This window comes from Nothobranchius furzeri, chromosome 10 (assembly GCF_043380555.1).
Source record: "Nothobranchius furzeri strain GRZ-AD chromosome 10, NfurGRZ-RIMD1, whole genome shotgun sequence".
In the NCBI taxonomy this organism is placed as follows: domain Eukaryota; kingdom Metazoa; phylum Chordata; class Actinopteri; order Cyprinodontiformes; family Nothobranchiidae; genus Nothobranchius; species Nothobranchius furzeri.
The window spans coordinates 58,256,900-58,284,588 of NC_091750.1; the positions used below are offsets into that span (position 1 = coordinate 58,256,900).

The window sequence follows — 27,689 nt, forward strand, 5'->3', positions numbered from 1 at the left end:
GCTACACAAGTCGGCTTTCAGCCACTCCCCCTGCTGCGTCCGTCTGCTCTCGTCTGGCTTCCAGGTGAGGCGCTGCTCAACTCGAACACGGCCATAGACACAACAACAAACAGCGTTTTCCCCTGTGTGCTAACAGGTACCAGTAATGCTAACATATCACTACAATAATAAACAATTGTGGTGCAAATCAGTAAAGTCATGTTAGCAATAATTATTAAGTAATCACACTATTAACAATACTTTCTTTCTTTCTTTCTTTCTTTCTTTTTTTCATGAATGCACATTATCATCAGGCAGGAAGTGATCAGGCTCATACTGTGTCACGGTTAAAATGCTCCAGGCAGAAACGATCTTAAACATGTTTTGCTCACATTCTCAGTCTCCAACAGACAGAATGTGATGATTCTATGATCCCTGCTTTGGAACGAACACACACACACACACACACACACACACACACACACACACACACACACACACACACACACACACACACACACACACACACACACACACACACACACACACACACCTTTTATGTGATTAGTCCAGTCATTCCTATACTCCATTCCTGTACAATAATTTATGTTGATAACTTAACCCTTGTGAGGACATGTGACAATCATCATTTTAGATGAGTCACACTTCCATGTTTATGTGTTTCTGGAAAATGTTATCCTATCTTAGCAGTTCTAGATTCTTTCCTGAACAGCCTCTGCATGGAGAAATGTAGTTTGCATTCTACAGGATGGATGATTAGCTAGATAGCTTTCTCTTCTTAACCCCTTAACTTCTGCACCATGAATTTTCTATTTATTTGGGCTACAATAATGCATTTAGTATTTAATAATAGAACTGGAAATCAATTAATGCTAATGTAAGATAAAAATGCCGCTTTTATTTAAAATATTTTGAAATATTTTATTTTATTTATTTATTTACAGTTCACTTTAATTCCGGCTTTAACAAGGCCTAGGGACCAAAACACACTGAGTGGTTGAGCTATCACTTCATGATTAAAGCATCTTTGAAATTTCAGTCTCTTCATTTCATGCAACAATGTTTTTTTTAAACTTACATAATTGTAAAATTTGCATGACAGAAATTTCTAAATTCCAGTCAGACATTAGGCTAAAGGCTCACAGGAAGTGCTACATTTTTGTTATTTTATTATTTCTTTGATGGAAAAATAAACAATTCAAAGCAAATGACCATTCTGTGCCAAACGGACAGAGACCATTCAGACTAACTGTTAACTCATCAGTTCTAAGGAACATAAAAGCAATTTCTCCAAACTGAGGTTGTTTAGGAAGCTGTCAACAGTGGGTAAATATTATTTTGTTTACATTCACACTCAGCAAATTGATCAGACTAGCTCTTTAATACACCAGTGACAGCTGGATAGAGGTTTTCTAAATTGTAAACGTGCACACAACTCCTTACATGATCTGTTCACATTTTAGTCAAACAACCAGACAGATGTTCTCTTCAGATAGAAAAAAAAATGTCTTCTTTTACAATGCTCCTTGTTTTTGACAGTGGATCCTTGCATTTTGACGCTCTGTATCATTAATATGGCTCCATTTTCCCTTTCTCAAAGGGGAGTGGTGCATTTTAATGTCTGTTCAGGTCTACAGGAAAAGCATTTGAACAGCTATATTTATGTCCAGTGGAAAGATTAATACTATATTTCTAATAACTAATATCTAAATGTAAATGTTTAGCGTAAAATCAGCTGAGAAAAATCTGACAAAGGCTGCCTCTCCCACAGCCGAGCAACACACACACACACACCCTTGACTGGAGCCCAGGCTGTAACAATGAAAACTGGAGGGCAGGCATTTCAGACTCCCATCACATGCACACCCACATGCATGTATGCACATACACACATGCATTAAAGAAAAATAAGGGAGAGGTTTCACTGATGGTGAAACGCCCACCAGCACCCAGCTGCCTCACTTGCAGCACGAGCCTTCTCTGAATTCAACCCCCCACCCTGACAGTAGCTTGAATCTTTTGCCTTCTCTGGATGCAGAGGACCATTACTAGAAGGCCAGCTAATCACAGCTCATCAAAAATGGGTGTGTTACACCCCCACCCCCCACCCCTGCCGTCCTCACCCTCTCTCTGCTGCACCAGTCTGCAACACAAACCATGTCTGTGTGGCCTGTAAAACGGAGGCATTTTACTCTTGATGCTGAATTTAAGTGGAGCTTTTAGGTGGAATTGAGACTCAAAACGATTAAGTAGAAAATGTGAAGGAAAATTGTGAAAAATAAAATATATATTGTAAATAACCACAAAGATAATCCACAAAAGGCTGTCAAAATGATGAAAGCCGATTATAGTTTATTATTTTAGGTTAAACAATTGTGTAAATGTGCAAATGCAACGTTTTGCTGTAATAGTGAAGGCCTATTTAGGGAAAATTCAGATCATAATTCAACATTTGTGCACATCAGACAGATAAAACCCTTGCAGAAAGCCTTGCAGTGATTTTTTTTACTAAGGAGCCGGCTCCTTCAACAAAGAAGATGCAGGACACCTTTAAGAAAACGCCTTGTTCCCCTGCTTGCCTGTCTGTCACTATGGTAGCCAGAGTCCTGCCGTTTCATTGTGCGCAAAAACACGCATCCCCCCATCGGCTTCCTGTATTCACTTGCAACCAGAGAAAACTGTTGGACTAATTAGATTTTAGCTCATAATGCAGATATTTGCGCGCATCAAAGTTCCTGCAGCCAGCGATGCAGAAATAACTCGTTTTCTTTATACTCACCGTGATCTTTGGGATGTTCTTCTTCCCTTGGTAAGACATCTTTAGTCCACTTTCAAAATTAAAACAAGCCTCACAGAATGATCCTTAGATGCTGTAGTGGCCCTCGCCCGGATGATGATGGGAGCTTCAAGGAACGGTCGCTCCTGCTTGACGGCGCGGTGCTGGAGTGGCTCGCGGAGCGTCGGAGCTCGGCCCCTCCTTCAGGATGTGCAGACCGAAAGATGCGGTGGCGCAAATCACCCACACGAGGGCGCAACAGAGCGGTGTGGGAACTTGAAGCTCCCAGTCAGCATTTAACGGAGAACGGCGTTTACATCTCTGATGCACTACTGACATTTTGGTCACCCTTACTATGGCTGCCTATTATGTTTTTGCCTGGAAGGTCTCTATGTGTGTTGTTTTGCTAATACACTTCTGTTCAAAGGTTTAAGACCACTTGAAAAATGGCCAAAAATCGTAAAAAAGTGGCAGAAAATTATAATGAATCCACATTTTTGCACATATTTGGCATTTTTGAAGTTGTGAGGTCTTAAACATTCGATCAACTGTAAAACCGACCGTTTTTGATAAATTGCATGCTCAGAAAATGTTTGGTCTAATTTCCATTTCTTCTTGTTGCATGTAGAAGCTCTTGTTAAGATCCAAACATGCAAAACATGATTTGATTTCTTTTTTTGACATTTTTCAAGTGGTCTTCATCTTTTGGTCTGGACTGCAGGTTAAAACAAAGGTCACTAAATGCGCAAAGAGGAAGAAACAATTTTTCATATAGCATCTCTCAGGATGAAAAAAAATCATGAGGTGCTTCAGAAGAACTATGGAGAGAAAAATAATTTCAAAAATGGGCAAAAAAGGGAAACATTTTGATTAAAAATGTAAATAAAAATGAAAAGGGTAATCATGAAATCCTGAAAACAAAAACAACGTGAAAAGAAGCTCGTGAGGGGCCAATTTCATTCAAGATGGCCACCGGGGCTAGTCAACTTTAACAAAAAAAATAATAATAAAAATAATAATAATAATAATAATAATAATAATAATAATAATAATAAAGCATCTTGGTGGCTTCTTGCACTAAGTGTTTTTATATACTCGTTTTAAATGTTTTTTTCTAGTATTAGTTTCATTTATTTGTTTATTCTCTATTTTATCTCTTGTTTTCAGTACACGGCCCCTTGACTGGTATGAAGGTGTTTTATAAATTAGTTAAAAAAATAAAAAGCACAAATGTTGCAAATGAGTTACAGTTTTAACTGACCATCAAGCACAATGCATACTTTTGCTGAGGGCCAATCCTGATAAAACCCCTACTGCTATAACTCCAAATGGGCCACCCCGTTTTCCATCAGTCACAAATAAATAAATAAAAAATAGAATAAATGTTTATGTTGATGTTTATGTATTTAGCAGATGCTTTTGTCCAAATTGACTTACAAGTGAAATCGGCATGTTGCCCTTGAGGCTAACAACAACAATAACAACAACAACTTGACATCAATCATGGAGAGGGGGGAACAAGTAGTGGACAGTAGAGAGAGAGAGAGAGAGGGGGGGGGGGTGCAGGGATGCTCGATATTGGCTTTTTTTAACAGATATCCGATATTGTCTAAATCTTAATTTCCGATACTGATATAAACTGATGCCAATGTAAAATTATATCAGACTTTCTTGACAAATATACAATTTTCTAAAAACTGACAGTCACTTTTTGAAATAATAAAACATTAGTCACCAGTAATTTCTGTGGTTTGTGCTTATATGTAAACATGGTGCAGCAGCTGTTATAGACTCTGTTCACCAAATTCACTCACACACACACACACACACACACACACACACACACACACACACACACACACACGTCCCCACCCGGCCATGTGTCTCCATTGTTTGAAGCTAAAGCGAATCCTCCTCCTTCACTCACCACTCCCCTACTTGGCACTAGTGCAGATGTAATTATGCTCTAATATCCTGCCAGAGCAGGCACTTCCACAGGAAAAATGTATGTTAAAAATCTATGATATCACCTCACACCACAAAAATGCAGCTGCGCAATCCATCATGAGAATGGAATCTTCAGTGCAAATAAACAATCGCTGACTTGTCCTGTTTTGACCCGACTCCAGGAAAACATACTTCCTGCATGCTGAGATATGGTTTCGTGGCTGTAAAGCATCACCTCAGCGTCCCTACATGATGGATTCATGCATCGCTAACTCACTGTTATGTTTGCTGACCTTTGCTGACTACATCACCCAGCTGACACTGACGGACAGACGGGATGCAGGCAGATCAGGGATGCAAAAAACACTGTCAGGTCATCAAGTCTGCTCCTGCAATTTCCCACAATTTAAGTGTTTCAAAATCAAGCAAGAAGCATCTATTTCAATGTGTTTGGAAAAATAACTTAAGTCACAAAAACATCCAGACCTCAGCTTTTCAAAATGCATTAATTACTGCAATGAAACGTTTTATTTTCTTCAACTCCACATAGACACTCTCAGCAGGTTATTTTAATTGTGTTACTTAAAATATGGTTAAATGTAAAGTATTTTTACCTGCACCCATGAATACATTAAAATAAAGATGGGGGAGGAGTTTTCCACCCTCAACAGGCTCTCCTGGACATCTGTCCGACCACTCCCCATCCACCCACCTGCAGCAACACACTGCTGTAATTTGCTCACCAGACACGAGGAAACAATTGTGATTGTTATCGTAAAGAATTGCAACAACATAACATCATTGCTAAAAGATGGATTAGATTCTAGTACAACATGAGGCATTTCTTTAATCTTCCTTTAAGATAAACCTAAAATTTGCACCTTCAATAGAGCAAAATTGTATTTATAGCTGGAACTACAAAACTAAAATTAAAGCACATGAACATTTTCACTGACTACTTACACAAAAGGTCAGTTTCACACACTTCCTAATGACAAGAAAAGATCGGTTATGTTAGATGACGCCTCAAGGGACATGATGTCATTCCACGTATAAAACAAGTCTTCATAAGTCAATCTTCCCCAAATCATCAGTTTTTGCATATTTTATTTATTTATTTTATTTTTTCAGAAGTTGCAAATATGTATTTCAGCTTCAGGACACAAAGAGAGGACATTTCATCCCTGCTAAAATAAAGAAGTCCACATTTGAAAACATGTTTGTGTATGTTCTGATCTTTAGGGTTTAGAATTGGAATATTTTATAATTTCATGTTAATGTTGGGGTCTGAAATCCAAAGATTAAACATCTCCACTGAAGACACTTGCATATTAAATGGTCATTTTTAGTAGTAGTAATTTATTTTCAAACAATTTCTTATTAATTTAGAAATTTGTTTATAGAAACGGCTATGAGTAAACATGGCAACACTTCATGTAACCACTAACCGTGTCTAGAAAATCAGATTTTCAGTGCAAATTAGAAAAATAACTGAATAAAAACTTGTAGGTGGGAGCATGTCGGTCAGTGCTTGACCTAGATGTTTTTATGCCTTTATTTTTCATGTGTTAAGTGACTGCATACAATGAATTAATCAATATTGAAATTCTTTAATAAAGAATTTGGGGAAAAAGGGAAAATTTCGTTTGACAGTCAAACAAAGACAGAGAGAGAGAGACAGAGAGAGAGAGAAAGAGAAAGAGAAAGAGAAAGAGAGAGAAAGAGAGAGAGAAAGAGAGAGAGAAAGAGAGAGAGAAAGAGAGAGAGAAAGAGAGAGAGAGAGAGAGAGAGAGAGAGAAAGAGAAAGAGAGAGAGAAAGAGAGAGAAAGAGAGAGAGAAAGAGAGAGAGAAAGAGAGAGAGAGAGAGAGAGAGAGAGAGAGGACTATCTTCCTCTATCTGTAGTATTGAACACCCAATACCCTGTCTTTGTCTCTATCCACAATGCTGAAACATTTATTCTGAACACCAGAATGTTTTTTTCTAGATTGTGACACAGATTATATTGATCTATCCATCAGGTGTTCAGAAAAAGCAGAATGTGACACAAATTCAATAACACACATTCAGCCTCGCTTTGCTGCACACAAACATCCTAATGAGTCAAATAGTCTGAAAGACCGTTCGCACCACAGACATCTATCCAAAGCAACATAGAAATAACTTAACATTCAATACATAACTGACTGTAAGGATTTTCCAACTGTAAACACTTTTTTAAAGCACCTGAAGTTTATCCCCGGCTAAACCATGTTTTCTGTTTGTTGGTTTAGTTTTGTTTAAATTTGTTTCCAGTTAAAAACCAAACATGAGGCATTCATTTCACCAAAAGAAAAAGGATGAACAATGCCTGTAACCAAAAAAAAAAAACGTAGTTAGCTGAGCCGAGGCTTATTAATTGCCTGTCCTTAACACAATTCACGTTTAAAACTCATCACAATACAAAGTCTGAGAAAAAGCCCCCAAAAATTAACAATTTAGTCAAAATTATTAACATTCATCATCATGTTACTCTGCAGTTCTTTATTGTGTTATCCTTCAGTAATTGTATGAAGTAACTCAAAGATCCACATAGTTTCAGCTCCTCACAGAGACTGAAACACATCTGTATTTAACAGATACTCGTTCCTCTTAAAAGGAACCCAGGTTACAAAACCTTGTGGTTCTTAAAAGATAAACGTTAGTATCAGTTATAGTAAAGTGGTGTATAAAACCTTCTCAATGTCTTCATTTTTATAAAATTTGTAAAAATTGTTTACCTCATAGGTCGACATTGTTGTTAGCGTCGCAATGCACTCTGGGTGGTGACATCATATGGTTGTACCTCGGTTGCAGCGGCCGCTTTTGGGACCCTGTAGTGACTGTTCAGTGACATAAACATGCCATCTGTTTAGCCTTTTCAATTTGAACCAGAGCGAAACATTAATGAGGACATCACTGGCGATGTTTCAAAAAACGAGCATCAACATGAAGAGCAAGAAGGGCGGGATGAAGCGAGAGCAGGACAAAACAAACACTAGTGTCAGCTATTCTTCCAAGTGCAACCAATATACGTCATCTCCCCCAGAGTGCATTGCATGCAGAAAACATGGCGTCCTACGCATGTCAAAAAAATTACTAAATATTATAGATTTATAAATAAACAGCAACATTGTGTGTGTTTCTAACAACATATTTTGGTACAACAGAAAACTTGTGGCTTAGGGCACACACATCCTTATAGCTGGAGTTCCTTTTAAAGGGATACTATGCCTCTTTTTCATATTATTAAATCATTTTCTTGAGCCATTATGTGCTAAAATGACCCTTTACAGGGTTACTGAAATGTCACTCAGAACCCAACCACCCCCTTTGGCCAGAATGCCGAACTTGCAACTTCAGAGTGGCAAGCCGCCTCCTGTTGAACTTCAAAAAACGTTGCTTACACACCTGGCACTACAGTCTGCTTCCAGCATGTTTCCATGTTTTAGATCATGGACACAGCTGACTTGTTTGATTTAGTGATGAACTGCCCCTGTAGAAACTAATGAAGACTGGGAACATTTCAGCAGTTGTTAAAAATGCAAACGCATAGCAAGGAGATAAGTTTTATTTTTGGTTTAACCACTCGGAATAAAGAATGGACACTAGGGGGTGTTAATAGCAAGCAAAACTACCAACTGTGCCTTGAAAGGTTACATATCATGCTATTTTAAACCGTTGAGAACAAAGGTAGGCACAGTATATGATAAAATATTGACACTATTGAGATGTCATTTTTCTTAAATACGGGTTGGTGTCATGTTCTGTGTCCACTTGGTCCCCAGCCCCCTCCTGTTCTTCCTCTGCATTCTCCTCGTGTGTCCCCTTGTGCTCTGTGTGTCGTTATACTTCCCCAGCCCACTCAGGTTCTCTTCATGTGTCTTATTGTGTTTCCCAGCTCCTTCTAGGCTTCCCTCATGTTTCCTCCTAGTCACTCGCTTGTAGTTCCTATTTGTTTGCATTAGTCCTCCTCACCCCGCCAGTCCCTAGTTGTTTATCTTTGCCCTTAGTTTCCAGGTTTAGTTATTAAGGGTTTTATAGGTTATGGTTTTTCTTGCCCTCTGCTTGTTCCTTCTCCATTTAGTTTATTGATGACACCTGTCTTCCCTCTAGACCTCACTGCTCACACATGTCACCTGTTCCCCTGATTGCTTCCCTCTGTGTTTAAAAACTCTGTCTTGTCCCTTGGTGTTTGTTGGTCCATTGTATATGTCTGCGTTGTTCTGTTCCCTCTCGAGTTTTGCCCGAGTCCGTGCTCACATGTGAGCTTCGTTTTTGTTTTGTTTTTTTGACAGCACCCTCCTTTAAAAAAAGGATTTATTTCTTTGCATCCATTCCTGTCTTAAGTGATCTGGTGTTCTGTGGTTCTGGGTCCTAACCTCCTGCTCAGCGTGACAGTTGGTTAATTTATACAAGGAAATAAAACACTTAGTATTTGTAAGTCTACCCACGAGACTCTTAATTTGTTGATGGTGGAGCTCTATTCATTCCCTTTATGCTTGGGTAAAATGAGAGAATCCATGCTCCACACCTTGGAAGAAGCTACATTTGATCTAACTCTCCCAACTAAACTTGGTCATCACTGGAGAGTATGTCTGCTTTCTTGTCTTCAATGCAAATTATCCACTACCTTCATAAAATTCATTTTCCATTTGTTTCTGTATGTCATCCCAAATGGGGATTAAATGAAAAGTACATGTTTAAAATTTAAACTTAAGCCACTGGAGTTAATTTAATTGATCTTACCTGAACAACACAGAGGAGCAACTAAACTGTAGGAAATAAAATGTTGAATAACTTATCTAAATGTCAACCGGCTCCACTAAACCTTGTTAGTTAAATGTAAAGAGTAATAATGCACACTTGTTCTTCAAAGTAAATGTATAGTACTCTTTACATTTAAGCAACTATCAGTGGCCCTAGCTGACACACTGGTTAAGTTAATTCAACATTTCCTTTCTTACAGTGTAGAATAAAGAACTAGGAGAATTTGTGGAAACAGGAGCTGCCACCCACCACTGTTGCAGCAACCTGCTCACCTTTCCATCCCCCAGGTCCTGGAGCACTTCGACTCCTCCGGGTTGCATCTCTCCGGGGCTTATTCCTAAATCATCGGGGCTCCTGTTGCCGTTCGCCGGGCTTCTCCTCTCCTCTTGATCTCGTCTGACGCTCCTCGGGAATCTGGAGCTTCTCTGTCCAACACTGAGGGCATCAAAGTCAATAGTTTTACTGTCATGAGCGTCCTGGACGCTGCAGAACAAGCCGCCGTATTTCTGCCGGGGAACGTGCTCAGCCGAGCCGGGACGGGCGAGATAAACCGGGAGGTCGTCCTCGGGTTTCAGCCGGTGTCCTCCGCGCTGCGTCATGATGGAGAACCCCGACCAAGAAGGACGCGAGTTGAAACCCGCGTTGAGGCTGTGTGTGTGTGTGTGTGTGTGTGTGTGTGTGTGTGTGTGTGTGTGTGTGTGTGTGTGTGTGTGTGTGTGTGTGTGTGTGTGTGTGTGTGTGTGTCAGTAGCAAACGGCGTTTGAGTTAAAGCTAGAGGAACTTTATGCACAGGATGTGGCCTCAGCGCCTCACAGCTATGAATAAGAGCTAACTGATGGTAATAAAATGCATTATAAAGGATAGATAGATAGATAGATAGATAGATAGATAGATAGATAGATAGATAGATAGATAGATAGATAGATAGATAGATAGATAGATAGATAGATAGATAGATAGAAGCAATATTTGGCGTAAACGGGTGTGTGCCATGCTGACAACACAGGTGTCGCTGTCCTTTCAGCACCTTCCTCTTTGCACTCAAAGCACAACTCAAAGCATGATGAAGCTGATAATTCTGCTCGTCTGACCCTGCAGCAGTGACACCTACATGTGTTAACTTACATCAGCTCAAATGTGACAAGACCGCGTCGTCAGCTTCCTCCAGCAGGTTTCAGACTGCTGAGGCCTGAGAAAAGATCAGGAGTCAACAGCATCACCCATAAAGCAGGAGGATAGTTGTGTAACAAACCAGCTCATCCGCATTTTCTCACAAGTTAGAGAAAGCTTTTGTTGTTTTTACAAAAAAAGGCATGTTGAGTCAAATGGAACTTTTTTTCCTTGTGTGTTTGTGCAACACATTCTCACACCCTCAGCACGTGTTGGTTTGTGGGTCATGTGGGTAATTTATATCAGGAACAGGTATGCTGAGCAGGTGTGGCAAATTAGCAGAAAGGCAAGACCAACAACTGAGTTCAGAAAATAAAACCAGAAGGAGACGCAAGGACCCCAAGAAAATCAAAGATGACATAATTTCCTCATACCTAGCAACTGACACCTGACTGGGTCCCCGAAAAGAAAAAAAAAAGCAGTTTTCAGGATCATTTTGATGATATTTAGATTTTAAATCCATTAAAAGTTTAAATGAGGAGAATCTTGACTAATCCATTAAATTCTCCTCTTATCCTTGACACGTATAGGTGTTTTAGAAGTTTACACATTACATGCTGACAGCACCTAGCTCAGCTGCCTTAGAAAGAATTAAATGTGATGCGGCAGAGTACACAGCATGCCCCCCGTGCCTGGCTTTGTTGTTTTGCTTCTGGGACACAGTTGTTTACTGCAAGCTTGGCCTTTCAGCTGCCAGCATTGTCATAACCGTTGATTTTATTTGTTTTGGGGGTTTTTTTTGGGGGGGGGGGGGGGGGGGTCCACTGTCAAAGGTACATTTTTCAGATTGTTACTGACATGCAAAATACCAGTGGTGGAGGAAATAGTTTAAGGGGTAAAAATACTTACGTAAAAGTGAAAATATCCAAGACATTTTTGACTTAAGTAAAAGCCTTTAAATAGCAAAAGTTTTCATTAACGGGAAATGTAGCGGCGTAAAAGTAAAATGTACTGTTGAACTTAAGAAAAAGGTTACTTAAAGTTACAGTGTGTATTTTCCCTGACAAAAAGGGGCAGTACATACCTAAAATCACTGCAAGCAAGAATTATTTTTGGGTTCAAATAAGACCTTACCAACGGATGGCCATTACGGCAAAAAACAAATCCATGGGGGTGCAACCTCCAGCAAAACAACAAGAACATCAGATTCCCTTTCATCACTGGTGTAAAGAAAAACTTGGTTGCTCAGCCATATTGTAAAACTGGCCGGCTGGTCATATTGTAAGGAGAAACTGTCTTTACTCAGTTTTGTTGTTAAGAAGACTCAAAGGTTGTTTTCATCGATAAACTGCCGATAATATCTGAGTGTCTGTGTTTCAGTTCAATGAGGAAACCAGTTTGACAATTAAAAGTTTTAATTCTTCAAATTAAACTAATGATTTTGAAATTGACAAACAGGAAATAAACAATCAACATTGGCAACTTTGTGGGACAATCTTTAACAGTTGATATGTTGTTCTTGCTCAAATAGACCTTCTGGTGAATTTATGAAGATTGAGAATGTCGTGAGTTGTGAGAGTGATATGATGTGATTATGGATGCGTGTGGGTGCAAAGTGTGGTGAGAATTGAACATGAGGTGATTTTGCTTCAGGAAGAAACAGGTGTCTGAGTGAAAAGTGATGGTTTGAATAAACTTAGGTTTAGTTGGAAAAGATGCATCCAAACGCTAAACACCGTGCTCTGTCTCACCAAACTCTTGTGGACCCTCTTTCGGATCCGGGCCGTGGAGGATGTTGTGGTTCATCCAGATGACACTCAACGGCTGACAGGGAAGACGTAGGTGTCGAACGGAACCGGTCCAGAGTTGCCCTCGGTACACGTTGATGGTAAAATGTTTTGTCGACGCGCTTTCTTAAGTTAATTCACTCAGAAATCAAAAGACTCGGTAATGAGTCTGCGTTAGAAGTCGCGATTCAGCTATTCTGTCTGGCTGACAGAAACAGCGTGAAAGGGGGGAAGAACGAGCCAACAGGCTCTGCCCCCCCTTTGGTTTTCAGGTCTGTTCTCTTTCGTTGTCCAACACGAACTCAAATCATAAGACTCAAACTTACCAAAAACCTTTCTCTTCTCAAAGCAAACGTGTTCGTCAGCAAATGTGTTTGGAGTTTACTGTGAGCAGATGTGTGTGGGTGTGTGTGAATGTTTGTGTGCTTGGGTGTGTGTGAAGGTCAGTAACAAACATTCTCAACACTATTTAAGAATGGATTCATTAAATCTCTTATAATTACCCAAAAGCATAATAGTCATTCATTTGATTAAAACACATTTATAATGAGCAAAATGGTAATGGTTACTCTAACATTAAAATCAAAAAAAGAAGTTTAAACTTTATGTTTTGACTTGGTCTGGGTACAACTCATGGAAACACATCTTCTGGTAGACTGCAGGTGGCTGATGTTATGGTTTCCTCCCAGACTTGCTGGCGTTCAGGTCTTAATCTGTGGGTGAAAGTTCTCAATGACCCAGCTTTGACCCAGCTGAGTCCAGCACCACCATTGTGACAGAAAACCCATATTTCCTCACGTTACACTGGCAATGAGAGAAGAGGTAAATGTGTAAAGCAACAATGTTTATTAGTGGTGAAAGTTTTGTAACCATTTGTTACAAATCAGTAAATGAATTTTGTCCTCACAGACCTCCGTAGAAGGAAACATGGCATCCAAAATGGCGTCAGAGTCTTAGACCCGCTCCCATGTATTTTAGTACTGATTTTTATGGTGATATGTGTCGTGAAGCTTGGCTGAGGACCGTAAGACACCAGAGCACAGTAGGCAATAGAAAACAGTCTTTATTAGCCTGAAGCTAAGAGGAGATCCCCAATGAGTCGTGGAGGATGGCTGCTTATACTGAGCCAGGATTCTCTGGAGGTTTCTTCCTGTTAAAAGGGAGTTTTCCTCTCCACTGTCGCTTTATGCTTGCTTGCTTGGTATGAGGATTGCTGTATAGTCACTGACACTAGTCAGTGAATTGATGCAATTTGCTGGGTTCCTTATATAGGAAACATTATTTCTGATTGGCTTAATGAACTGACCTGAATTGGAATTTTTATTATGTGAAGTGCCTTGAGACGACTCTTGTCGTGGTTTGGCGCTATATAAATAAACTTGAATTGAATTGAATTGAGATGTTACCGGAGCAGAGTCGAGGGCAGGCGTGGGTCGGAACCAGGATGATACGAAGCAGATACGAGGAGCAGGCGAGAGACGTAGTCAACTACAGGCGTGGATCAGAACAAGATAGATTCAGGATGTGGTCATGGTCAGGCATAGGTCGTGGAGGCAGGCAGAGTTCTTGGTGAGGGTGAGGCGTGAAACGAGGTTGTAGGCAATGATCAGGCAAGATGAAACGGCTGGAAGATCTACTAGCAGGTGCGTTCAATAACCTGGCAGAGTGCTGGTGGTAGACTGTGGAATGTATAGCTGGTGAGGCAGGTGTGTGGCATGAGCTTGATTAGGGGACCACATGTGATGCATGAAGGCTGATGAGGTGGATGGTGGTAGCATGGAGGTCAGGACATGGCAGGATCATGACAATATGTTGAGAAACCACCGATTTTTTCAACAATTGGGCATCTTTTAATTCATTTACTACAACATTTCAATTGATATTTCCAGAGATTAATGGTAAAAACCACACATTGTCACTTTAAGTACAGTAATTAAGTACTTGTACTACACTATTGTGACTTAACTAAAAAATAAGTGATATTTCTCTGAATTATTGAGATTTTACCTCTGGAACAAAGCAGGGCTCTGCAAGGTGAGTTAGCTAGTTATAGTAAACCAACGCTGTCACACTGCCACCGTGAATTCAGGCAAGAGGTACTGATGACAGACTGGAACGAGCTTGGCAAATTCACACCCTCTGGTCTTCATGGATTTGGCTCAAGAAGCCTTTCACAACTGAAACCTTTAAAAGTTGACAGGATTTCATTTTGATTAACCTTAGTAGAACTAAGACACACTCTTTATTGTTGAGTAAAATGGATTTTAAAACCAAATTAAATACATTTCAGAATTATACTAGTAAAATATATTTTGTTTTAGTTCAGTATATATACACAGTGCCAAATCACATCAAGAGTTGTCTCAAGACACTTTACAAAGTAGACATCCCAACTGAAACAACTTAGTGCTTTGAGTTCAGTTAATTAAGCTGATTAGTTAAAAGTTTCCTAAGGAAACCCAGCAGGTTGCATGGAGTCATTGACATTCTGTGTCTGAGACATGCGGTAATACAACCCCCATTTGGTACAAGCATGTAGTGACAGTGGGGAGGAAAACTCCTCTTTAAAAGGAAGAAACCTCCAACAGAACATGGCTCAGTATGAGCAGCAGCTTGCCACGACTCACTGGTGGTTTGAGAAGACAGTTTTAAGACAGTTATTAAAGATAAAATGAGAGAGAATATCCAAATATTCTTGGATTATTAAAATAAACTGTATTATATTTATTAGACTGCAGAGGGCTGCACCTCTGGTAGCTCATGGGTTTTGTTTGATTCACTAGAAATAGCTGGCATGTTTGGTTTAAATTCACTTTTTCATAAAACAAATAGAAAAATTATCTGTTTCCACAAGCAGACGGGGCAGCTGCATCCTCCTGGGATGCTTCAGCTAATTTGGCAGCTGCTGCTGAAATGAGGTTAAACTGGCTCCCAGTAAGTGCAAGCTGCCATAGAGTCACATCAAGGTCATTGTGTATTTTTCACCAGACTGAACGTTGACTTGCAAACTGAACCACCAAATAACAATGTAGTGGCCTGGATTTTCAAAAAGTTTGTCCAAGAATTACATAATTTTAATGCTTTTCCTTTTACAATAACCTCGTCGTCAAGAGTTAAGACTAAAAGTGAAAATTGTGCAAACTCAAAAAATGTATTGAAAATAGTAAGACATAACTCTTTTTGTTGTTCATTTCAAACTTTATTTCCCTTTTTGTAGTTGTAGAAGGCAGTTATTCAGTCTAACAGACCGCTGCATGAGTAATGAAGGGAGAACAGATAGAAGAGCGGTCATGACAAACATCCTTTCAGAGAGCCAGACAACAACAGAAACTGGAGAAACAGTTCATTAAATATAAATAGGCTTAAAAAATCCAACAATTGTTATTCTGAGGAACTTATTGGAATTGTTTAATTCGGAGCATTTCCATGACCAAACTGCAGGGCAGCGAAAACTAAAATATCATAAAATGCTGTTTTGTGATGCAGACTTAGGTTTTCCTCATTGTTAATGATAAAATACTCATTAATGCTGATTGTAGTAGATTTTTTTCTATTGGTTACAGTGAGTTACAGTGAGTGGGAAATAACAGTTAACCACAGCTTCATGTGTGTCTTCTAGGACACGAAATTATAACAGCTACTGGACAATAATAGGGATTGACAATAAAGTGCAATGTAAAATAAGTCAGAATAAAATCAAGAAAAAAATAATGTAGCATGAAAATGATTTTGCTTTTAAAACAAACTTGATGCTAAGTTTGCTTCCATAGCGATAAATAAATGTTCAAATTATAAAATCATATTTACTACTGAAAAACAAAGTGAATAAGACATATACATACATTCATTTATACAAACAATATTTAAAAAAAAAATCCTCACTTTTTAACCCTCCTGGAATACATAGCAGTTTGTAATACAAGAAAAAATATTTATGTATATATATATAAATATATATATATATATGGAAAATATTACAAATAAACATATTTTTGCTCTTGTTCTCCAAGAAAAAGAAAATGTACAGACAGCAGAAACATTAGATGCATTAGTCACATGTCATGATTCTTTCCCTAAAAATCTTCAAAGGTTTTTATTCCATTTTTTCTGCTTACTAAAAAACCTAAAATAAAATAATGTGGGGTTTTATTAATGGAAGACAAACAAATCATTGGTTCTGAATTTGAAAATAAATCATGTGATGTATATTTGTGACACACAATCATAGAGATCATGGAGATAAAAGAGAAAATACATCAAGGTCTTGTTAGCATGTTAGCATGCTATGGAGTGAAAAATGTGGCATTTAGTTACTGAGAGGATTGCAACGTTATCCTACATTTATATGTGGCACATTTAAAGGTGCATTAGGAGAGAATGACTTCTTGTGGTCACATGTGGGTACTGCAGTTGATGAATCAGAACAAACAAGTTTTGGTGAAACCCACCCTCCAACCTCCTTTGTGATTTTCATGGTGGTTGCCAGGTACGGATTAAGGCCAGAAGATTCTAGATGGCAAATGAAGTTGGGTCAGACACAATAGGTTGATAAGTAGATTCATACATTTCACTGTAAAGCCAACTTTTATCTAATTCATCATTACCATTATTAGCTCAACGTTAGCCTCTAGTCTTCTTTGCCCAATATTAGAGTAAAACAAGAAAGATGCAGTGGCTTCTTAGGGTTACAGGTAATAACTTCTGGGCCACGTCTTTTAATGGCTAACATTCTTTCTACAATGATGCTGCTGTTTGCTATCCGCGTGTCGGATTACAAATGCAGGCGCAGCAGCGTTTGTCGGCTAAAACTTGGCTCACGTGTGATTGGCTGTGGAACCAGGAAGTATGGAGGTGGTACAGATTTTAAACATAGGCCCTATTCCAATACTCACACTTTCACCTTTGCACCCCTTAATTGCTCTTTTTGCACCCTTGATCTGCACTTCGCCAAGGTCCACATCGGTGCAGACTTCGGCGAAGGGTATTACCCACAATCCATTGCTGTGTGGGAAATTTGAGAAAGTGGATAAACAGCTCAGATGCCCTTTTTGAAAATATATTTTGGAGTTTAGGTTACTATTGTACTGAATTACTGAATATTGAATTATTGTCTATGATCAAAAGTTTCTCTGTTAAAAATATGCATTACATATCTGTTGGCACATAATAACTGATAATGGTACTGGTGGGTATTTCCTTGTTGCAATATCATTTCCGGCAGCAAATTAGCTCAAATAGCAACTGGCATCCCCATTTGAGAGTCACCAAGATACAACACAGTGCACAGGTCAATGAAGCATTGCTCACCGTCTCAATTCTGCAATTATGTGCACACTTTTTTACTACACAATCAAAGCCTTACATGAACTTCCACCAAGTGCACTTCGTAGAGGGCCGTAGGCTGCAGTGTGAGTATTGGGACTGTGCTAAAAGCTACATCCTTCTTCGGCCAACTGAGAATGAAATCTGTTGCAATAGGCCATGCAGCAGTGTTCTATTCTGGGCCTGGAGGGCCGGTATCCAGCACGTTTTAGTGGTTTTTCTGCTCCAACACACTTGATTCAGTGGTTGAGTCACCTGTGCAGCACCTGCTGATTTAAATTAGGTGTGTTGAAACAGAGTTAAAACAAAAACGTGCTATATACTGGTCCTCCAGACCCGGAATTGAATATCCCTGCAATAGACCCTTCCTTCCAACATGATTGGGACGTTAGACTTATTTGTGATTATTTCACTGTAAAACCCTTACTGACTGGACCTTTAATTAAGACTAAGGACATTTTTTAACTAAATAAACTGCCTGTTAGCAGCAAAGTACAAACTCTGCATAGTAACTCTGATAACAGGCCTTTTCCTTGATAAAGCAAAGTGAATGGAGTAGTTGTAGTAACTGAGAGCAGTGTAATGAGATCCCACTTAGAGCCTGAGTATATGAATGGGGTCAGAATGATGGCAGATTCCTTTACTGATGCTCGACTTTACAGAGAACAAGCTGGTAAATATTTCATTCTCTGGGCTCGGAGCTTGCTTAATGGACAAGAAGTGGAGCAGGTGTAGCATTGCATTCACTTTCTCCTGTTTCACTCTATTGAAATGGACCCTTATGTAGCCGGTACAGTTTAGTAAAAGTAAGTATCAAAGAGGTTTTGGTTAGAAAAAGAGAAATAAAAACCTGCTAGATTTGAAGGCTGTGGGTTAGTTTTAGTCTATTATTTGGAATTAATTTGATACTCTTTAGGACATTAGCTGTAAGATTTGAATCCAACAGACTGGATGCACAAAATTTCAAATGATTATAGAAATATTTACAGTTTTGAAAACCACACAGAAATGAAATGTTGAAGTGATGTTTTCTCAACCAAGTTACATCAACTGTTTCCAGCAATCCTGAGTGTTCTCCGTTTCAGGAATTATGAACTAGACAGCTAAACAAACCATAGCAGTTGCAAAAGCTCTAAAGGTTGGTCTAGCCATGCTCTATTGTAGCTTCAGCAGATCAACCATTGGCTTATTTTAGGCCTAGCCAATCACAGCGCCCTATGCATGTAGACTGACATTGGGCAGGCCTAGAACCAGAGCTGCAATGGGGATAAACTACAAAGATGGTGTTGGCTCAAGAATGGAGCTCATTTGAAACAGTTTTGGCGTCAACTTTGGACGATTTCGACTTGGGCTTTTTCAATAGCCTTAAACATCCACTCACGTACAAATATCTATCACAGAGCATGCACGCCTTTGCAAAAGTACTAAGATTGATACAGAGTTGGTGAAATTTCTTAAACTAGTAACTCTTTTAAAAATTGTGATTTTGTGAATCAACAGTGTAACGTAACGATAATAACTGTAAAACGTTGTGCAGGAGGTCAGGAAGAGGCGTTGCTTCCATTAATCACAGTGGGTGTGTGTGTGTGTGGGGGGGTGCTTGAAGGTGCAATACATGTTTTCCGCCCATAGATGGTGCCCGCTGAGAAAAAAACTCCAGATTTCTGCTTTCAATGTAAAAGGTAGTACGTATCCATATCCATACGCAGCTAGGTTCAGTGAAACCAGTTCACATAACTTGGTAAATTCAACATTTCTTTTCTTAGATTGTAGCATCCACTGCAGCGTAGCAGCAATGCAACACACTTTAGAACACTGAATCATAAATCCAGTAGTTTTTATGGTAAAAAGGGGAAAAAAGTCAGTAGGGGCAAACATTTCTTTCTTTTTTTAACCACAGTCGTTTTCCAACACTTTCTCATTTATAAACTTTCAAGGGAATAAAGCTCCTCTTTGCAGCTATCACCACAATGAAACAAGCAATTTATAAACCGCTAAGTACAATAACTGTTCAAGCTGCTTCAGAGAGTAAAAAAAAGTCCTATTCACAAAAAAAATCATAAGAGAAACTACAAGAGATAATCCACACTCATGTACATATTCACAATGCATATATTACAACAAATTATAGTTTTCACCTCCCTCTGGAAATCCTGGTGGGAGACAGTAAAAAAGACAACCAGAGGGCCGCTGCTAAAGTCTGCTGGCTTTTCAAACATCATGAAAGCAGTTCAGCAATATGTAGTTTTCTTCCTGTGGGGATCCAAACGGAGCTGGATCAGAGGATGTCATTCCACTTTTTCCATCTCCTTTTACTGAGTCCAGTGATGACGCATCAACCTGAGTGTCCCTGATCCCTCTTTAGCGTCTGTACACACGTCGTTTCCCAGATAGCTGGAGAGCACAAGCGGTGTGTGTCAGCACCATTCTGAGAGCAGTGACGGCAGGTGGGGTGGGACGCTGCGTCCCGAGTGTTTGTTATTGTTATCTGACTTGAGGTCAGCACCAGTCCGACAGCTACTGCGCGCGTGGGCCCTGAGTCAGCATGTTTTTTACTCGCCGAGAGGTTGCATTCGTAGAAAAACGTTCTCACAGATTTGGATGGCAAAGGAATTTGATGTAAAAGTGTGAAAAGCTGCAGCTGTCTTCCGCATTGTTCATGAGATTTCTGTTTCTGTTCCCACTGTGGCCGAATGCTGGTCTCTGCATGGCAGAGAGAACATTTCCCAGGCTTTGGTTTTTAGTTGTCAAAGCGTGTTTGTTTTGCAGTTGCATATGCATGCGTGTTCATAAACATGTGTCGATATAATTGTGTGGGTGCATGTTTTTTAAGCTGCTCTTATAGCGTCTTTCTCTGCAGGAAAAACAAATATGTTTTCATCTTATTCCAGAAAATGCTCTAGCCCATTTGAAACGAGAGCCATGAAAGTAAAGTCTCACGTGTGATCAAATCAAATTCACCAACACCACCAGGAGTCAGTGGTGTCACGACACAGTCACTGTTACACGGACTGTTTCAGCTTGTCCAACACGTAAATAACACCAAAGTCCCACACGGGGTCCACAAGCTCGTGTAAGACCTGGAAAAGAAAAGAGACTGTTAAAACATTGACCCTCAACACAAATTAAAACCTCTACATAAATGTGAGATGCAGCTAAAATTGTTACCAGAGTTAGAGTTCTACAGATAAGCCACAAGTTTGGGCAGAAATTAGTCAAATTTAGCACATGAGACCATTCAAAGTAGCTTTTAATTCCACTACACTGTAAGAAATAAAATGTTGACTTTACTCTACTTAACCAAGTTATGTCAACTGGTTCCCCTAAACCTGGATGTTTAAATGAAGAGCTGTCTACATTGATATATGTTGTTATGTTAAGCGTAAATGTATATTACTATTTACATTTAAGCTACTAACCAGCTGACATAACTTGGTTAAGTTTTTTCAACATTTAATTTCTTAAAGTGTAAAAAAAAAATCTGAAAAAGCACAAAGGAGCCAAAATTCTGCTGTTGTAAAACTAAAATGTCCTTTTTCATGAAATTGGCTCTAATTTAAAATCAGAATGCAGGAACTATGATCAAATGTGTCCAAATATATTCTGAAAAAATTCATCTTTAGGCATAAAAATATAACATTTTGGACCTATTTTTTGTTTAAGAGATTGTCACATTTGTACTTTGACTCTAAAATAAACAAATAAAAAAAGCTCTATTATAAGATAAGAATAAGAGTCTTATCACATTGGAGGTTTATGTGTAATACACTATTGCCACTAGCGCCCGCAGTCAAACAGCTTTTGAATGGTAGTGATGATTTTGCATGAAAAAGTTTAGTTTAAAAATAGGAACAATACTTTTTTATTTTTTTGCTGAATGCATAACTGCATCCCAGACACGGAATAAAAATAGCATGAAATGAGATAAATGGGGACTGAAGATACTGAGAATGATGTTAGAAAGACAATAAAAATCTGAATATTTATAGATAAAGACAAAATGGAAAATTGACAACTGGGGTCAAGTGATTGTTATATATTCTAGGGAATGATGTGTTGAGTTTATTTAACTAAATTGTTACGTCAACTGGTTCCACTAAACCTAGCTGCTCAGACATAAAGTTTAAGGATATTTGATATTATCGGTCTACCATTAATATCAGCCGATTTCAGCATTAACATTAATATTGGAAAATATCAGTTTTCAGTCTTTCAAGGACATAACTGTTGCATACCATACACAAATGATGTATCAAACTCTTCAGCTACTTCTCCTGTCTGTCAACATGTGACAGATCTGAGGTAAAGTTATATTTTAGTTTTTTTGGCACAACAAATGTTTCCTGTGTAGTGAATGTATGCTATCCTCACAGCACATAGCTACGTGTAGCTAGCCAGCTAACAAACGACTAAAACAAAACAAGAATCTTCACCCAAGGCTTGCTGAAGATATTTATAAACGTTTTATCACCATAGCTGCGATAAACAGAATGAGAAAAACCAAAAATGACTAACTAATGCACACATCGTCGTGCTTAGGGAGAATGAGATTCAGCTGCCACGGTGCTTTCCCCAGAAGTAGTTGCCATTTTTCACAAAAGTTAGTAACCTGGAATGTTTTAGTTTTTCTTTTTTTATGAGAGGGGGACACAACATGGTTTACATCAATGTCAGAAATTGTCGATCCCAGTGAGTGTACCCATCTTCTGATGGCTACTTCCAGCAGGATAATGCATCATGTCATAAAGCTCCAATCATCTCAGACTGGTTTCCTAAACATGACAATGAGCTCACTGGACTCAAATGGCTTCCACAGTCACCAGATCCTAATCCAATAGAGCATCTTTGGGATGTGGTGGAACGGGAGATTCGCATCATGGATGTGCGAGCGGTGCTGTGTGATGCTATCATGTCAGTATGGACCAAAATCTCCAAAGAAAGTTTCCAGTACCTTGTTGAATCTGTGCCATGAAGGACAAAGGCAAAAGGGAGTCCAACCAGGTACTAGCAAGGTGTACCCAATAAAGTGGCCAGTGAGTGTATATTACTGTTTTCATTTAAGCAACTAGATTTAGCGGAACCAGTTGACACAACTTGGTGAAGTAAATTCAACATTTCTTAAAATGAACTTCAGATGAGCGTGGAGCTACTGGATCTTTAAGAGTTCTTTGAATATTCCCACTTTTTCCTAGAGTGGCAACGAATTGGACTAAGGTGCAGAAAAGAGCAGGTGGTTTGAAGAGAAACGCAGCAGGACTCACCTCTGCAGGACACTCTAAAGACTTCAAGGCCAAAGGATGAAGGCAAGAGAAAAGAACAAGAATAGGAAGAGAAACTAGAAAAAAGGATAAAAAAGATAAAGATGTGAGAGAATCAAGGGGAACGTTCGGGCATGTGTTAGTAACAGAAGGAGTGAAAACACATGTTATGTAGCAACATTTAGACACATTTAGGTTTTTGTTATATCGACATCCTACCTTTTCCTCCAGGTCTTTAATTTGCCTCCTCTGGATTTCTGTTTTGTCTTCAAGATCGCGGATTCTCTGCAAATTAGTTTGAATTAAAAAAAGACAAAATGTCAGATCAATCCAGCACAGAAACACAAAACAGTCAACTCAGACAGCGCGGCTGCAACTGGACAGGATGTTAGTGACGGACGGACCTGGTGGGCCTGGTGCAGCAGCTCCATCCTCTCCTGGAGAATCTGGCAGTCGTACTCTCTGCTCTTCCTCAGCATCTGCCTCCTCAGCTTCTCCACAGCCATTCGCAGCTCATCCCTCTGGAGCTCGTTCAGGGGCTCACCGTACTTTATCACCTGGAGAGGAGGGATCAGCTTATCTGACGGTGACAGGTTAAATGTTAAGTAACACGTCTCATCCTTGTGTTCTTATACAAACTTTGTCCTGCTGCAGAGCGTTGTATAACGTTGCTTCCAACTCCTGGATTTGCTGTTGAGGGAAGAAGAGCAGAGAAAAGTTTTACACCTGACTAACCCCAAAACCTTCACCGAACATGGTTATGGATTTAACTCCAAGATGTTATCTTCAAATGAAAATAAATAGTGCTCAACGTGTATTGTAGTTTACCATATAGGCCTGATCCAGGGCCTGTTTTCTGTAGTCTAGCTCTTCTTCTAGGTATCCTTTCTGCTTACAGAACATCTCCTACGTGGTGAGAAAGTGACAGGGATTATTATAGAAGGAGTTGTTTGAATTTTTACAAAACTACCAGATTATGAGGCTTTATTTAAACCAGATGTGCCTAAATGTTTTGTCATATGAGCCAACATCCTCAATTTGAAGGAAAAAAATTAATAGGCACCGCAAAATAGGATCTCCCCCCCCCCCCCAATATATTTTTATTGGGATTCTTTTGCCTGCTCAACATTAAGGTAAAACATGTAATATTTTAACAAAAAGAACACATTTTTTGCAGAGTATGTATTTTCCACATTTTAAGACATTTCTTTTGAAATCATAATTTATGCCTTTAGATTGCAGACCTGTCATAAAATGTAGAAAACTACTGATATTTCTTTACACATGCAGAGATTTTAGGGGAAACGTGAACTCTGCAATAGCAGATGTGATTAGTGAGAAATAAAAAAGCAAGAAAAGAAAAGGAATTCAGGATTAGATGTCACAATTTGTTTGTACCACATGTTACTTTGGAGGTACTCAGTGAGAAACGTTAAGGTAGAGGAGATATTTTCAAAGTCTTTGTTTCCTATTTTAGGGAATATTTGTTATTTATTATAATAAATTGAATCAAACCAAAGTAAGTTTGCATATTTTGTGACATTTTCTTTCATTCACTACACCTTCTGTAACCATGAATCATTTAAATTAATGATCTGTCAGTAAAACATGTTAAATTTTCACAAAATAAAGTGTCATAATGAGTAGTTTTGTTGTGACCCACCATCTCTATCTCCAGGTCCATCATCTTCTGATGCAGAGCTGCCTCTGTGCCTTCTATCTGCTGAATCCACTAGAGGGCGACATGCAGCAAATCTTTAGCTACTGCTGTTCAAAATCCTTTAGAAAAAAAATCAGGTTGCTTATTTCTTCTACTACCTTTTCTGCTAGAGACAACACAGTGCTAGCCTGAATGATAGCCACTTGTTCCTCGTTCCTCAAGTTCTGCACAAAAACAGAGAAGCAATTTAATAAATAATGCACCCATTTTTCAGATTCCACGTTTATGCACTGACTTAATTACCCCGTTGTCTCCAAGGATGTCCAGCAGTTTGATGAGGTCTGGTATGCACACGTCCTGTGAAGTAAAACAGAATGTTTAACACTAAAAATATCATTTTATTTGTAAAAAGAAGATGGTAATTCTTATTTAACAGTTCTCACCTTGACCCCTTCCTTCATACAGTAGATCTGCAGAGCACTGACTCCCTCAGCGAATGGATGCATCCTCAAATGGTTGAACGGGGGCGACCTTCGTTCACGCTCCTGAAGAATAAACAAATATGTTATTGTTCAAAACGCCACACGTCTGTCTAAAAGAAAAAAATACTAAAAATAAATGTTTTCATTGTCTTCACTCTCTATTTGGGGGAAAAGGGGTAGAATTTATTGAAAGTTCAGCATGAGGGAAAATATTGAGTCTATAGATTATTAAATATTAGTGACAAAATAGGATGAGATAGGTGTGGTTTATGTGGGACATCTGTGATAACCGTAGCTTTGAATTGTTTTATTAAAGATGTCGTAGAAAAAGTATTTTTTTTTACAAATGTTGGGGCTCAAAATGGCCCAGGAGCCTTGATAAATGGCCAAACCCTAATCCATAATAAAGCCCTGCAATAATGGTTTATCCCGCCCACTCGGCCAGGACCCGATTATTAAATGAGCTCCATGCTGACTGGACATTTACGTCAATGGCTCAATGTTGATGCCTGAAGCTAGAAACTTTGTTTTGTGTGAGGGTGGGGGGATGAACAAACAAGGAAGAGGACAAGAACATCAGGTTGTGCATCTATCTGGCGTTTATTCAAAGTCTGGATATTTCCAACAAAACCTGGAAGATACAGTGCCCTTCTGGTGACATTGAGGGGAAAATAATAACTTGTAGCCACGAGATACTTAATGCGTGGGAACGAGTTATTAACTTGTGGACATGACTTATAAATACGTGGCCACGAGATACATATCTATCTCATGGCCGCAAGTGAATAACTCATGGGAATGCATTAAGTATCTCGTGGCCACGTATGAATATGTCATGGGAACGCATTAATAACTAGTGGCCACGAGTTATTAACTCGTTCCCACGCATTAAGTATCTCGTGGCCACGAGTTTTTTTTCCTCACTGTCACCAAACGGGCACCGTAGGAAGCTGAGTCTTTGTTGTTTCCCTCCCATCCAACAAGGACATTAGCTCAGACTAGCATTAGCAATAGCTTGGGCTAGTGTTGTTTCGCAGTTAGCATTACTGCAACAAACTTTTATTTATCAGACGCTGAAGTGGGTTGGGACTAGGGGCTGCATGACTTAATTTTTTTTTTAAGTCGACAGCCAAGTAATGAAAATCGAGTCGACTTTGACTAGTCGTTGATGACGTCATACACCCAAAGCGGCGCGGGGGGTCGGTTGGTTCGCTGGAGTTTTTGACAATTAAAATTGCGCCCACATTTTCAAAGTTAAACACATCTCTTTTAACAACGGTAGTTTCTGCATCTATACTGCTCCGCTTCAGCCCTCTCCCCCCTCCCCCTGCGCAGCGGCCACAAACTTACTGATGCACCTGCAGCCTCTCAGAGTTCCTGCTGCTCTAAACATTAAAATAATTATTTCATTTTCTGTTCCTCATTTCTGATGACCTTCAATGGTGTCTGTTTGTTGCAACAGCAGGTACAAAAACTAACTTGTTTTTATTTGACTATTTTTCTGTCCTGTCTCTGTTTATTATCTTCCTACATCTCCTCTCAATCCTAAAGAAAAACTGCTACCTGGGTTCATATATATTCACCTTATGAGTTACCTTTGAACTGCAGTTCTAAAAGATCTACTGACCGCAAAAACAGCGGAGTGCTCGCTGCGCGCCGGACGCACCAGTGAGGTGTGTCACCGGAGGACAAAACAGGTGATGTGCTCCGCTCCACAGCAGCAAAAAGCATCAGGCACAAATAAAAGACAGAAAACACGAAAGGAAATGAGCCGACATGAACGATCACGTGTTAAATTTGTTTTTGAGGTGGTGACACCTAATTTGATAATGTTACTGTGGCCGTGCTCAGGACGCAGATGTCTGGAGCGCGTCAACAATCAGAGCTTTGCATGCGCAAGCTGGTTAAGGTCAGGATTGGGGTGAGGGGAAGGTTAAATTGCAAGAGGGTAAATGTCACAATTTGGTTAAATGTCCGTTTCACGGCAGGCGTCAGATACCGATGCTCTGGCACAGCGCGTTGCCTCCCGACGCGGAGGAGCTTGTCACCTGCTGTCTTTTTCGAGGACTGCATCTTGTCGCTCATAATCACGTGACAGCGACTAGTCGATGACAAGATCACGTGACAGCGACTAGTCGATGGCAGGCATAAAAAGTCACTACAGAGCAGTGAAGTCGACTAGTCGACTAGTTGAAACAACCCCTAGTTGGGACATGCGTATGACATGTTAAACCAGAGCAAACTGTTTCTCCGTGGCCATTACAATGTTACTAATTTGCATGTGATAGCAGGTCAGAGACAGCACAGGCTTTTTGGTACGCTACAGTTAGGGTTAGGTTTAAAACAGGAAAACCCACCGCTTCCAGCTTGTTTTTTAGCCTGACTGACAAGCGAGGACTTCTTCAGAGCCACGTCAAAAACCTCACAGGCCACAAAAAAGTAATTTGACAGCTGAGAAGTAAAAATATGTACCACACGATGGCCTGCAGAGTGGAGCACGTCTCTTAAACCCTTCTTTGGTCACATTATTCCGCTGTCGTTCAGCTCATGAAAGGATTCAT

The 27,689-nt window shown here is 39.5% G+C and overlaps 2 protein-coding genes across 4 annotated transcripts in view; both read right to left on the bottom strand.

Annotated features, from left to right (window-relative positions):
- dpysl3 (dihydropyrimidinase like 3) overlaps positions 1-3,083 on the bottom strand; it is a 43,027-nt gene extending 39,944 nt beyond the window's left edge. For both annotated transcript variants that reach the window (XM_070555824.1, XM_015961412.3), the window contains exon 1: positions 2,780-3,083. In XM_070555824.1, coding sequence (XP_070411925.1) covers positions 2,780-2,818 — 39 coding nt within the window. In that variant the 5' untranslated portion in view covers positions 2,819-3,083. The remainder of the gene's footprint in view (positions 1-2,779) is intronic.
- A 17,418-nt stretch (positions 3,084-20,501) lies between these two features.
- The window catches only part of jakmip2 (janus kinase and microtubule interacting protein 2), a 23,520-nt gene continuing 16,332 nt past the window's right edge, over positions 20,502-27,689 (bottom strand). Inside the window, exons 15-24 of one of the 2 annotated variants that reach the window (XM_015961415.3) lie at positions 25,090-25,191; positions 24,950-25,003; positions 24,805-24,870; positions 24,650-24,718; positions 23,815-23,892; positions 23,626-23,676; positions 23,391-23,543; positions 23,206-23,271; positions 22,990-23,063; positions 20,680-20,808 (exon numbers count right to left, since the gene is read on the bottom strand). In XM_015961415.3, the coding sequence (XP_015816901.1) occupies positions 23,013-23,063; positions 23,206-23,271; positions 23,391-23,543; positions 23,626-23,676; positions 23,815-23,892; positions 24,650-24,718; positions 24,805-24,870; positions 24,950-25,003; positions 25,090-25,191 (690 nt within the window). In that variant the 3' untranslated portion in view covers positions 20,680-20,808; positions 22,990-23,012. Of the gene's footprint in view, positions 20,809-22,989; positions 23,064-23,205; positions 23,272-23,390; positions 23,544-23,625; positions 23,677-23,814; positions 23,893-24,649; positions 24,719-24,804; positions 24,871-24,949; positions 25,004-25,089; positions 25,192-27,689 lie in introns of both variants that reach the window. The other variant, XM_015961414.3, reaches the window with a different exon arrangement.